Source organism: Salvelinus alpinus, chromosome 22 (assembly GCF_045679555.1).
Source record: "Salvelinus alpinus chromosome 22, SLU_Salpinus.1, whole genome shotgun sequence".
Classification (NCBI taxonomy): domain Eukaryota; kingdom Metazoa; phylum Chordata; class Actinopteri; order Salmoniformes; family Salmonidae; genus Salvelinus; species Salvelinus alpinus.
In genome coordinates, this window is record NC_092107.1 from 39,559,762 (window position 1) to 39,573,497 (window position 13,736).

The window sequence follows — 13,736 nt, forward strand, 5'->3', positions numbered from 1 at the left end:
CAGTCAGTCAACCACATTATTATACAGGAGAGACCAGTCAGTCAACCACATTATTATACAGGAGAGACCAGTCAGTCAACCACACCAATATACAGGAGAGACCTGTCAGTCAACCACATTATTATACAGGAGAGACCAGTCAGTCAACCACATTATTATACAGGAGAGACCAGTCAGTCAACCACATTATTATACAAGAGAGACCAGTCAGTCAACCACATTATTATACAGGAGAGACCAGTCAGTCAACCACATTATTATACAGGAGAGACCAGTCAGTCAACCACATTATTATACAGGAGAGACCAGTCAGTCAACCACATTATTATACAAGAGAGACCAGTCAGTCAACCACATTATTATACAGGAGAGACCAGTCAGTCAACCACATTATTATACAGGAGAGACCAGTCAGTCAACCACATTATTATACAGGAGAGACCAGTCAGTCAACCACATTATTATACAGGAGAGACCAGTCAGTCAACCACATTATTACACAGGAGAGACCAGTCAGTCAACCACATCAATATACAGGAGAGACCAGTCAGTCAACCACATTATTATACAGGAGAGACCAGTCAGTCAACCACATTATTATACAGGAGAGACCAGTCAGTCAACCACAACCACATTATTATACAAGAGAGACCAGTCAGTCAACCACATTATTATACAGGAGAGACCAGTCAGTCAACCACATTATTATACAGGAGAGACCAGTCAGTCAACCACATTATTATACAGGAGAGACCAGTCAGTCAACCACCTTATTATACAGGAGAGACCAGTCAGTCAACCACATTAATATACAGGAGAGACCAGTCAGTCAACCACATTATTATACAGGAGAGACCAGTCAGTCAACCACATCAATAGGGCACTAACCATCAGTCTCTTATCAACACTCTGTGTGACTACGGCATGACTAGAATGTCAGAGACCAGCGGTCCTTGTGTAGCTCTGGGTAGTGTGTCTGACTCACGTGTGCGATGCTGATTCCACAGTAGATGGAGAAAGCAGTGGCCAGGTCCTCATCGAATCGGTTAAACCACGGTCCATTAGTCTTATTGACCAACTCAGCCACCCCAATCACCTCTGAGAGAGAGAGAGCGAGAGAGTGAGAGAGAGACATGGAGAGAGAGGTAGAGGGAGAAATGAGAGAGAGACACAGAGAGAGAGAGAACGATTTGTGACCTGTTGCCACAAGAAAAGGTCAACCAGTGAAGAACAAACACCATTGTAATTATAATCCATATTTATGCTTATTTATTTTCCCTTTTGTACTTTAACCATTTGTACATCGTTACAACACCGTATATATACATACTATGACATTTGTAATGTCTTTATTCCGAGTGTAATGTTTACTGTTCATTTTATTGTTTATTTCACTTTTGTATATTATCTACCTCACTTGATGTTTCCATGGCAATAAAGCCCCTTGAACTGAAAGAGGGAGATGAGAAATTGAGCAGCATAGGTGATGCTGTGTATGGAATGGTTGTGTATGGAATGGTTTACTCCAGTGTAGTGTTAGTTTAGCTGTTAACACCAGTGTAGTGTTAGTTTAGCTGTTAACACCAGTAGTGTTAGTTTAGTTGTTAACACCAGTAGTGTTAGTTTAGCTGTTAACACCAGTGTAGTGTTAGTTTAGCTGTTAACACCAGTGTAGTGTTAGTTTAGCTGTTAACACCAGTAGTGTTAGTTTAGTTGTTAACACCAGTAGTGTTAGTTTAGCTGTTAACACCAGTAGTGTTAGTTTAGTTGTTAACATCAGTGTAGTGTTAGTTTAGCTGTTAACACCAGTGTAGTGTTAGTTTAGCTGTTAACACCAGTAGTGTTAGTTTAGCTGTTAACACCAGTGGTGTTAGTTTAGCTGTTAACACCAGTAGTGTTAGTTTAGCTGTTAACACCAGTAGTGTTACTTCTCACCGTTGTTCTCGTCCTTGATGGGGAAGCAGAGGATGTTGCGTGTTCTAAAACCGGTGCTGTCGTCCACTCCTCGGTAGAACAGAGGGTGGGAGTACGCATCCTTAATGTTCAGGATCTGCCCAGTCATAGCTACGTGACCCGCTATGCCCTGGTCCGCAGGGATACGGAACTCCTTCTGCACACACAGACTATCTTTAGAATCTTCTTCTTCGTCGTTATCGGCATCATCATCATTATAATCTTTGTAATCGTCAAACAGAGAAGTTCTAGACATGTGTTCTACCTCATCATCACTGACCACACCCCCATCAAACACCTTGGCAACCAGCTCATGGCTGACTTGATCCAGTAGGAACACAGAACAACTATAGACAGAGAGAGAGAATAAGTATTCTATTCTATTTTCCTCCACATTAGTTATTCTGGAAAGCATGTTAGCTGGTTTAGGTTGTTTTACATCAAGAACTCACATCTCTGCATCACTGAGGTTCCTGGCCTCAACTATAATCTCTTGCAACAGCACAGACACATCATCTACACACAGAGAGAGAGAGAGAGAGAGAGAGAGAGAGAGAGAGCACAGGGTGGGGATGGATGAATAAGCAGGCTGATCTACCACAAGTAGGGTCGTATTATCAGTTTTGTAGGGATTCGATCTGAGCCGGAGGAGAGAAGAGAAAAGAGGAGGAGACAAGAGAAGACAAGAGAGAAGAGAAGAGAGATGAAGATGAGAGGAGAGAAGAGGAGAGAGAAGAAGTGCAGAGAAGGGAGGATAACTCACCCAGATGTGTGAAGAGATTCTTGGCCACCTGTAACAGTGCCTGACACTCCACTTTGAGTTTCTGTTCTTTCTGGAAGGCCAGTGTGGAGGTGAGGACAGTGGAGGTGTAACAGAAGCAGTGCTGGATCTTATGTTCATCCGCCTCCGTGTGTCTGCACAGAGAGAACACATTTATATCCAAAATAAAACATTGAATTCCAAAGTGGAGAAAAGTTGACTGATCAATAGAATAATATGTGTTTAAACAAGCCAGATGGATAGACTTAAGGCCTCAGCTGTTACAATAACATCAGTTACACAACTCTGCCTGCAGATGGCAACACCTCACCACTCTGATCACTATAGAGGAGAGAACAGCAGAATGTCAATACTAGAGAAAAACTGTGGTCGTTCTAGACTAGAGGATTTGATTATGAAGGATTTCTTTTTCAGGTCAGGTCACATAATCAGGAAAAACGATTCCCTCATCCCTCAATCACCACTCTAGAGAAACTCAACCTCTGAGTCTGGGCTGTTTCTGACAGTAGCTGGCGCTGGACCCTGATTGGCTTGTTGGCACAAAGAATCAGTAGGCTCTCTGGAATGCAGATTCCTCTAAGCCTGGAAGCATCAGATATCTGTCTGGCAGAACATACGGCATGTGATAGGAGGATAGATCCGGGAAGTGGACGAGAGAGGGACCGGGTGGAATGAGAGACAGATGGAGAGAGTGTAATAGAGGTGGAAAGGGACAAGTGTGATTGATAGAGAGATTTAGAGGAAAGTGGAGTAGAGTGGGGGCTGTTGACTGACAACTGAGGTGAAAGATGGATAGAGGGATGGAGGGACAGAGGGACGGAGGGACAGAGGGACGGAAGGACAGAGGGACGCAGGGGGGTGGAAAAATGGACTCTGAATTAAAGGTTAAATTCAAGGAAAATAGTGCTATTGGATTTTTACTGTCTCCATTCTCTCCTACTAACCAGGGACGGATTCAGACCTGGGACATCAGGTGAGGGAACCCCCCAGCCAATCAGCAACATTAACAAATCAATGAACTAGCATCAGTATTTCAGCCCTCGAGGGGTTAATGATTAGCCACGCCCTACAACACCAACATCATCCAAGGATGGGAGGCAGGTGGGAGAGCGGGATTAGAGGAAGATACAGATGATGAGAGAGGGATGAGAAAGAGGGATGATGAGAGAGATGATGGGAGAGTGGGATGATTAGAGAGAGGGATGAGAGAGAGGGATATGAGATAGGGATGAGAGAGAGAGGGATGATGGGAGAGAGGGATGATGAGAGAGAGGGATGATAAGAGGGAGGATGAGAGAGAGAGGGATGATGAGAGGGAGGATGAAAGAGAAGGATGATGAGAGACGAGATAGAGGGATGATGGGAAAGAAGGATAGGAAAAATGAGTAAGTTATACTGAAAATACCAGTAATAAGAGGATAAACTCATCTGCTACACAGTTCACTAATAATCCCCTACATATCCAGTCTGTCAGTGTTACTATGGAGACTGTAGTCAGCCCTATCATTAGCCCCCACTGAGGATACTATGGGATGTCTTCCTCTCAGATTCTAGCCAAGATCCTGTCACAGTGTGTGCGTGTGTGTGTGTGTGTGTGTGTGTGTGTGTGTGTGTGTGTGTGTGTGTGTGTGTGTGTGTGTGTGTGTGTGTGTGTGTGTGTGTGTGTGTGTGTGTGTGTGTGTGTGTGTGTGTGTGTGTGTGTGTGTGTGTGAATGTGTGTGTTGAGGGGTAATAACTCTTTGAAAGGAAGAGATGAGTGCCTTTAATCTCCAGCCACTATAATACGATTAGAAATGTATCATCTATAACTAACAGAGAAAGAGAGGCAGGACCAGACAGGAAGAGGCAGGAACAGAGGAAGGGAAAAAGAAGATGAGGAGGAAGTGAGAGAGAAGAGATATGACAGAAGGAGGAAGATAAATGTTTTCAGAGTCTAGAGCCAAAACGTCAGCAGAGAGCTTACTGGGATTACTGCTGTCCTTAGCAATACTTCACCTCCCTCTCTGTCACACTGTGTGTGTGTGTGTGTGTGTGTGTGTGTGTGTGTGTGTGTGTGTGTGTGTGTGTGTGTGTGTGTGTGTGTGTGTGTGTGTGTGTGTGTGTGTGTGTGTGTGTGTGTGTGTGTGTGTGTGTGTGTGTGTGTGAGCCCCTTGAGAATGTCTGCTGAGTTGGCCAGTTGGTGTGTTGGCTTGGCGTACGTGTGTGTTGGCAATGTGTATCCAGGGCAGGTTTGAAACTCCTGTTGTAGGGGCTGTGGAGAAACACTCAAACATATTGATTAATGGGGCATCGTCTGGTCGGCACCTGAGGGTGCTCATGCTCATGCTCTCATTGGCCCTCTGCCACTGGAGCTGTTCTGTTATCTCTTGAACACAGAGGTCTATTAGACAGCATTCTCCTCACCGTGTGTGTGTGTGTGTGTGTGTGTGTGTGTGTGTGTGTGTGTGTGTGTGTGTGTGTGTGTGTGTGTGTGTGTGTGTGTGTGTGTGTGTGTGTGTGTGTGTGTGTGTGTGTGTGTGTGTGTGTGTGTGCGTGCGTGCGTGCGTGCGTGTGCGTGTGTGTGTGTGTGCATGTGTGCGTGTCCCACCTTTGTCCTCCCTGCTTGTTGAAGGCGCAGGCTAGTGCAACCACCTGGCCAGTGGCTCTGCTGACCACAGGGACACACAGCAGAGAGGACACCTCACTGTCCAGCATACTGGACAGCTGTCTACACTCCTCCTAGAGGGAGAGACAGGGAGAGGGTGAGAGAGAGACTTTTTAGATGTTTTGTTTTTCTTTAATGATACATCCTCATTTCATTAACTTCACTAGGGTAGGGGGCAGCATTGGGAATTTTGGATGAAAAGCATGCCCAAATTAATCTGCCTGCTACTCAGCCATGAAAGCTAGACTTTGCATATAATTAGTAGATCTGGAAAGAAAACACTCTGAAGTTTCTAAAACTGTTTGAATGATGTCTGTGAGTATAACACAACTCATATGGCAGGCAAAGACCTGCCAGGAAGTGGGAAATATGAGGTTTGTAGTTTTTCAACTCTTGGCCTATCGAATACACAATATGGGGTCGAATACACAATATGGGGTCATATTGCACTTCCTAATGCTTCCACTAGATGTCAACAGTCTTTAGAACCTTGTTTGAGGCTTCTACTGTGAAGTGGGGGCGAATGAGAGGGGATTGAGTCAGAAGTCTGCCAGAGAGGCATGAGCTGACAACGCGCGTTCACGTGATAGTTAACTTGCGTTCCATTGCAATTTTACAGACAAAGGAATTCTCCGGTTGGAACATTATTGAAGATTTATGTTAAAAACATCCTTAAGATTGATTCTTTAGATCGTTTGACATGTTTCTACAGACTGTAACGGAACCTTTTGACTTTGTCTGCACCTAGTAATCGCGCCTCATGAATTTTGATTACTGGGCTAAACGCGCAAACAAAAAAGAGGTATTTGGACATAAATGAGGGACATTATCGAACAAAACAAACATTTATTGTGGAACTGGGATTCCTGGGAGTGCATTCTGATGAAGATCATCAAAGGTAAGTGAATATTTATAATGCTATTTCTGACTTCTGTTGACTACACAACATGGCGGATATCTGTTTGGGTTGTTTTGGTCTCTGAGCGCTGTACTCAGATTATTGCATGGTGTGCTTTTTCCGTAAAGTTTAAAAAAAAATCTGACACAGCGGTTGCATTAAGGAGAAGTGGATCTAAAATTCCATGCATAACAGTTGTATCTTGTAGCAATGTTTATTTTGAGTATTTCTGTAAATTGATGTGGCTACCTGTAAAATCACCGGATGTTTTGGAACTTCTGAACGTAACGCGCCAATGTAAACTCAGATTTCTGGATATAAATATGAACTTTACCGAACAAAACATACATGTATTGTCTAACATGAAGTCCTATGAGTGTCATCTGATGAAGATCATCAAAGGTTAGTGATTCATTTTATCTCTATTTCTGCTTTTTGTGACTCCTCTCTTTGGCTGGAAAAATGGCTGTGTTTTTCTGTGACTTGGCTCTGACCTAACATAATCGTTTGGTGTGCTTTCGTCGTAAAGCCTTTTTGAAATCAGACACTGTGGCTGGATTTACAACAAGTTTATCTTTAAAATTGTGTAAAATACTTGTATGTTTGAGGAATTTTAATTATGGGATTTCTGTTGTTTTGAATTTGGTGCCCTGCAGTTTCACTGGCTGTTGACGAGGTGGGACGCTACCCTCCCACATACCCTAGTGAGGTTAAAACTTTTCATTAAAACCCCCCTTTAAAAAACAAATATCCCCTGTACTGCATACTCACCTTGCCCCTCTACCCCACAATACAAAACAACACCACACATCACAATAACCAAAACCTCACCACTTCTATAACCGTATATCCAACCCATCTTCCACAGCTGTACAGACATCCCCACAACATATCATATCTCCTGAAACATCTGTACAGACATCCACACAACACACCATATCTCCTGAAACATCTGTACAGACATCCACACAACATACCATATCTCCTGAAACATCTGTACAGACATCCACACAACACACCATATCTCCTGAAACATCTGTACAGACATCCACACAACATACCATATCTCCTGAAACATCTGTACAGACATCCACACAACATACCATATCTCCTGAAACATCTATACAGACATCCACACAACACACCATATCTCCTGAAACATCTATACAGACATCCACACAACATACCATATCTCCTGAAACATCTGTACAGACATCCACACAACATACCATATCTCCTGAAACATCTGCACACTTGTTATAATTTTATAGAACTTAAATTCCACCCTACAGTGCCTTGCAAAAGTATTCCTCCCCATTTTTCCTATTTTCTTGCACTTGTAATTTGAATGGATTTTTATTTGGATTTCATGTAATGGACATACACAAAATAGTCCCAATTGGTGAAGTGAAATTAGAAAAATAACTATTTAAAAAAATTCCCACCCCAAAAAACTGAAAAGTGGTGCGTACATATGTATTCACCCCCTTTGCTATGAAGCCCCTGAATAAGATCTGGTGCAACCAATTACCTTCAGAAGTCACATAATTAGTTTAATAAAGTCGACCTGTGTGCAATCTAAGTGTCACATGATCTGTCACATGATCTCAGTATATATACACCGGTTCTGAAAGGCCACCGAGTCTGCAACACCACTAAACAAGGGGCACCACCAAGCAAGCGGCACCATGAAGACCAAGGAGCTCTCCAAACAGGTCAGGGACAAAGTTGTGGAGAAGTACAGATCAGGGTTGAGTTATAAAAAAATATCCCAAACTTTGAACATCCCATGGAGCACCATTAAATCCATTATTAAAACATTTAAGAATATGGCACCATAACAAACCTGCCAAGAGAGGGCTGCCCACCAAAATTCACAGACCAGGCAAGGAGGGCATAAGTCACAGAGGCAACAAAAAGACCAAAGATAACCCTGAAGGAGCTGCAAAGCTCCACAGCGGAGATTGGAGTATATGTCCATAGGACCACTTTAAGCCGTACACTCCACAGAGTTTTTTGTTGTTGTTATTTATCGAACAAAAAGAACAGTTGTTGTGTAACTGGGAGTCTCGTGAGTGCAAACATCCGAAGATGATCAAAGTTAAGGGATTCATTTTATTGCTTTTCTGACTTTCGTGACCATGCTAATTTGGGGCTAGCTGTTGTAGCATTGATTGCTACACTCACAAAAGCTTGGATTTCTTTCGCTGTAAAGTATATTTTCAAAATCTGACACGATAGGTGGATTAACAAGCTAAGCTGTGTTTTGGTATATTTCACTTGTGATTGCATGATTATAAATATTTTTAGTAATATTTTTGCATTTGGCGCCCTGCAATTCTAGCGGTTGTTTAGGAAAGTGATTCGGGATTCGTAGCGCAGAGAAGTAACCTTGACAGTTCCCTCACTGTGTACTTTGACCCCTCTGCCTGAGTGGCTGTCAGCTCTGGACCCATTGAGGAGGAGTCTGAAAAGAAAGCCTCCTCATCGTCCTCTTCTTCAGACTCACCTTCTTCCTCCTCATCTCCATCTCCTATCTTGACCACCTGCCCTTACTCTCTAGTCGGGGCCTCCCCCGAGCACCAGGCAAAGGTTCCTTGGTGCCTTTGACCACATCAGCCTCTCCCCTCCCACCTCCTTTCTTCTCCCCTTTTTCCTCTTCTGCATGACACCCTCCTCCTCCCCCCCAAGTCTCTTACACTTCCCCACTATACTCTCCTCATCCCAGCCTCATCTACACCACCATCCATGACATGACTAGACCCAGCCTCATCTACACCACCATCCATGACATGACTAGACCCAGCCTCATCTACACCCCCATCTATAGCCTGACTAGACCCAGCCTCATCTACACCACCATCCATGACATGACTAGACCCAGCCTCATCTACACCACCATCTATAGCCTGACTAGACCCAGCCTCAGCTACACCACCATCCATGACATGACTAGACCCAGCCTCATCTACACCACCATCCATGACATGACTAGACCCAGCCTCATCTACACCCCCATCTATAGCCTGACTAGACCCAGCCTCATCTACACCACCATCTATAGCCTGACTAGACCCAGCCTCATCTACACCACCATCTATAGCCTGACTAGACCCAGCCTCATCTACACCCCCATCTATAGCCTGACTAGACCCAGCCTCATCTACACCACCATCCATAACATGACTAGACCCAGCCTCATCTACACCACCATCCATGACATGACTAGACCCAGCCTCATCTACACCACCATCTATAGCCTGACTAGACCCAGCCTCATCTACACCACCATCCATGACATGACTAGACCCAGCCTCATTTACACCACCATCCAGGCCATGGAGGGCCACATTAGAATATATTTTTGTCCATAGCGGGCTGGAATCATATTACAGGATTAGACATGATGTGTATGACTGTGTTGACAGATATATCTACTGTAAATCACGTCCAGAAATGCTACTTATTTTCCTGTTTTAACATGCACAGAAATAAACCACATCCATGTTCTCCTTTTGGTAGGTATTTTCATGATGAAACATGCAGTGAACTACACAGAGGGAAAAGAACACTGTGCCTTCAGCACCACGGACAGAACTCTTGTTAACGGGTTGTACAAAAACACAAGAACGAGAGAGAGCTCAACATTACATTTAAACTACAGTGTGAGGAGTGAAGTCTCTGATGGACATTGACTAGAGCAGTGAAGTCAGGTATAGTTTCTGATGTCGCTATGAGCAGGATTGCTGAGAGGTGAGAATCAGTAAGAGATGATCTGTGGCTTGACTTGTTATATTTCATCACTGAAAATTTCTGTTCACATACAGTACACAGGTTGACCCAAACTGTACAAACATCTTCTGAGCATGACTCCTAATCTCTGGAAAGTTTTATTTATCGAGAGATGCATAGAACCTCGTCAGTGTCATTGTTTTGAATAGTTCTCCAATCACTGCACCAGATAGAAGATTGATAAGCTCAAGTTGCAGGTCAGAGGGAGTGTTATCCACATTGAAGGTGAAAGGAGAGGAAACCAATAGCATGTCATTTTCCAAAACTTTGAAATCCTCAAAACGACGAGAAAAGTCACGCAGCAGCGATGTATACTTCTCCCGCTGGTTATCTGGCAGGGAACAGACTAGTAGTGTTGGAAGGTGGGTGAGATTGTTGGCTTCTATGTGGCTGGTCAGGAGGAGTCATTTTCCCTTGAAGGCTTTGACCATTCTTTATCTTGTAGTTGAGGGGAATCCACATATTTTCTTTCATTTGCAAAAACTCAGCAATCTCCGACTTCAGGTCTCACACCCTTTTAAGCACTTTCCCCAAACTCGTTTGTGTGGTAGGAGAGATCTGCACGACCCGACTCTGTCTCTTCCAGCAGTGAGACAAACTGTCTGTGGTTTAAAGATTTTGCTCTTATGAAGTTTACCACTTTAGTGACTGTATCCACAACATGGCTCATTTTCAGAACACATTTGCAGAGCACCTCCTGATGAATAATGCAATGCAGGAAAATCATTTTCTGATCTGGGTTCAGCTCAGCTACTTGATCTTGTATGCATTTCAAAAGGCCAATGTTTTTTCCTGTCAAGTTTGGGGACCCATCAGCGGTCACACTGGATAACTTTTCAAAACTCAGTCCCAGCTTTGCCACACACTTATTAACCTTCTCCAATAAATATTTCCCTGTGGTTGTGCTCTTTGTTGACTGCGCTGAAGCAAGCTCCTCTGTAATTTCAAAGTCCGGGGTTATGACCTCGTAAGAATATCAACAACTGTGCCATGTCACGTGCATCACTGCTCTCATCCAGGGCCAAGGAGAAATAGTGAAATCCTTGCGATGTCCTCGACACGCCGTGTACGTGTTCGTCTTGACAGGGAACCATTTTCAAACAACTCTTTCTTGTCGGGGAAAAGTATTGCTGCAGAGTCAATGAAACATTCTTTAATGAAATCACCCTCAGCGAATGGCTTGCTATAATTAGCCATTTTGTGGGACAGTATATAGCTAGCTCTCACAATTTCGTCGTTTGCTGAATGCAGTTTTGTGAAAAGTCCTTGCTGCTTTCACAACTGAGAAAGCAACTCCATCGATGAACTTGCCCTCTGCTCAGAAGACAAATTACTATATTAATCGGCATGCTTCGACTGGAAGGGCCGGGAAGAGTTGTACTGCTCTCCCTGATACCTCAATAAGCAAATATTTCGAAGTCCACTCTTGCTGGAACACCCTACATTCATTGTCTCATTCCTTTTCTTTGAAATCTATGAAACAATAATTTTTGCACAATTTTTAGCAGTGCGTTAACACGCCACCATAGAAAATACAAATTCAAAGAAAACACCATGGAAAGAATCCACATGACCTCTCAACTACAAAACACTCCCAGCATGCACACACACACACGAGAGAGAGAGAGAGAGAGAGAGAGAGAGAGAGAGAGAGAGAGAGAGAGAGAGAGAGAGAGAGAGAGAGAGAGAGAGAGAGAGAGAGAGAGAGAGAGAGAGAGAGAGAGAGAGAGAGAGAGAGAGAGAGAGAGAATTAGGATCTGGCTGGACTGCCTACATATCGATCTACATAGCAAGATGCTTTTCCCGGTCTAGGATCAAGGTCACTAACCGCAGTGACGTCCTGAAGTGTGATGGATTTCTTCTTCTCCACTATTTGCCCGAAGCGCCCAAACATCAGCTGGAAGAAGAGGTATACACGATCACTTAGTGTCTTGCCTCATCATTTCCCCATGTCAACGTCTAATTTGAATGAAATGTTTAGGGACAGTAACATGGGTCAGGGGTTAGGGGTCATCACTCACAGGGAAGCTGATCTCCTCCTCTAGAACTTTGTCTCCAACCACCTGAGGAGGATAGAGGTCAGACGTTAGATTCCGTAGGGACCGTTCTGATGGAGGAATATCCTGTTATCACACTGTCGTGGCATTAAAACAGACATTATTTTATTTATTTATTCATTGAATCTTTATTTTAGCAGGGAGGAATCCCATCTTTTACGAGGACGTACCTGACAGAAGAGCTGGTGGTTGTCCTCAGACACCAGTAGCAGACAGCAGCACTGAGACTGGGTCTGCTGCTGCAACTGAGGAGACAAAACAACCAGTACATGACGAATAATAAATACACATTACCTCATCAATGCATGACGAATAATAAATGCACATTACCTCATCAATGCGTGACGAATAATAAATGCACAATACCTCATCAATGCATGACGAATAATAAATACACATTACCTCATCAATGCATGACGAATAATAAATGCACATTACCTCATCAATGCATGACGAATAATAAATACACATTACCTCATCAATGCATGACGAATAATAAATGCACATTACCTCATCAATGCATGATGAATAATAAATACACATTATCTCATCAATGCATGACGAATAATAAATACACATTACCTCATCAATGCGTGACGAATAATAAATGCACATTACCTCATCAATGCATGACGAATAATAAATACACATTACCTCATCAATGCATGACGAATAATAAATGCACATTACCTCATCAATGCATGACGAATAATAAATACACATTACCTCATCAATGCATGACGAATAATAAATGCACATTACCTCATCAATGCGTGACGAATAATAAATGCACATTACCTCATCAATGCATGACGAATAATAAATACACATTACCTCATCAATGCATGACGAATAATAAATGCACATTACCTCATCAATGCATGACGAATAATAAATGCACATTACCTCATCAATGCATGACGAATAATAAATGCACATTACCTCATCAATGCATGACGAATAATAAATACACATTATCTCATCAATGCATGACGAATAATAAGTACACATTATTTCATTAATGCATCATTATTTCATTATATCAGACCCTCAAAGCAGAGACAGAGTCTCTTAATCAGAAATCAATCAGTCCACCCATGCCTGCTAAGGTCCACCCAGATGTAAATGAGTGTGGTTGTATTGTGTCTCTCGAACTCTGCTGATCACATCTCTCTCTGCTGATCACATCTCTCGAACTCTACTGATCACATCTCTCTAACCCTGCTGATCACATCTCTCTCTGCTGATCACATCTCTCTAACTGCTGATCATATCTCTCTCTCTGCTGATCACATCTCTCTCTGCTGATCACATCTCTCTAACTGCTGATCATATCTCTCTCTCTGCTGATCACATCTCTCTCTGCTGATCACATCTCTCTAACTCTACTGATCACATCTCAGTGGAACAGCATGGCAATGGTTGTAGTGGAACAGCATGGTAATGGTTGTAGTGGAACAGCATGGTAATGGTTGTAGTGGAACAGCATGGTAATGGTTGTAGTGGAACAGCATGGTAATGGTTGTAGTGGAACAGCATGGTAATGGTTGTAGTGGAACAGCAAGGTAATGGTTGTAGTGGAACAGCATGGTAATGGTTGTAGTGGAACAG

General features: G+C 43.1%; 1 protein-coding gene across 2 annotated transcripts in view; it reads right to left on the minus strand.

The window, feature by feature from the left end:
- Positions 1–13,736, minus strand: part of LOC139549507 (cGMP-dependent 3',5'-cyclic phosphodiesterase-like) — a 266,764-nt gene that overhangs the window by 19,985 nt on the left and 233,043 nt on the right. For both annotated transcript variants that reach the window (XM_071360081.1, XM_071360080.1), the window contains exons 10-18: positions 12,296–12,370; positions 12,090–12,131; positions 11,897–11,965; positions 5,322–5,452; positions 2,717–2,868; positions 2,406–2,469; positions 2,219–2,300; positions 1,936–2,110; positions 986–1,098 (exon numbers count right to left, since the gene is read on the minus strand). In XM_071360081.1, coding sequence (XP_071216182.1) covers positions 986–1,098; positions 1,936–2,110; positions 2,219–2,300; positions 2,406–2,469; positions 2,717–2,868; positions 5,322–5,452; positions 11,897–11,965; positions 12,090–12,131; positions 12,296–12,370 — 903 coding nt within the window. The remainder of the gene's footprint in view (positions 1–985; positions 1,099–1,935; positions 2,111–2,218; positions 2,301–2,405; positions 2,470–2,716; positions 2,869–5,321; positions 5,453–11,896; positions 11,966–12,089; positions 12,132–12,295; positions 12,371–13,736) is intronic.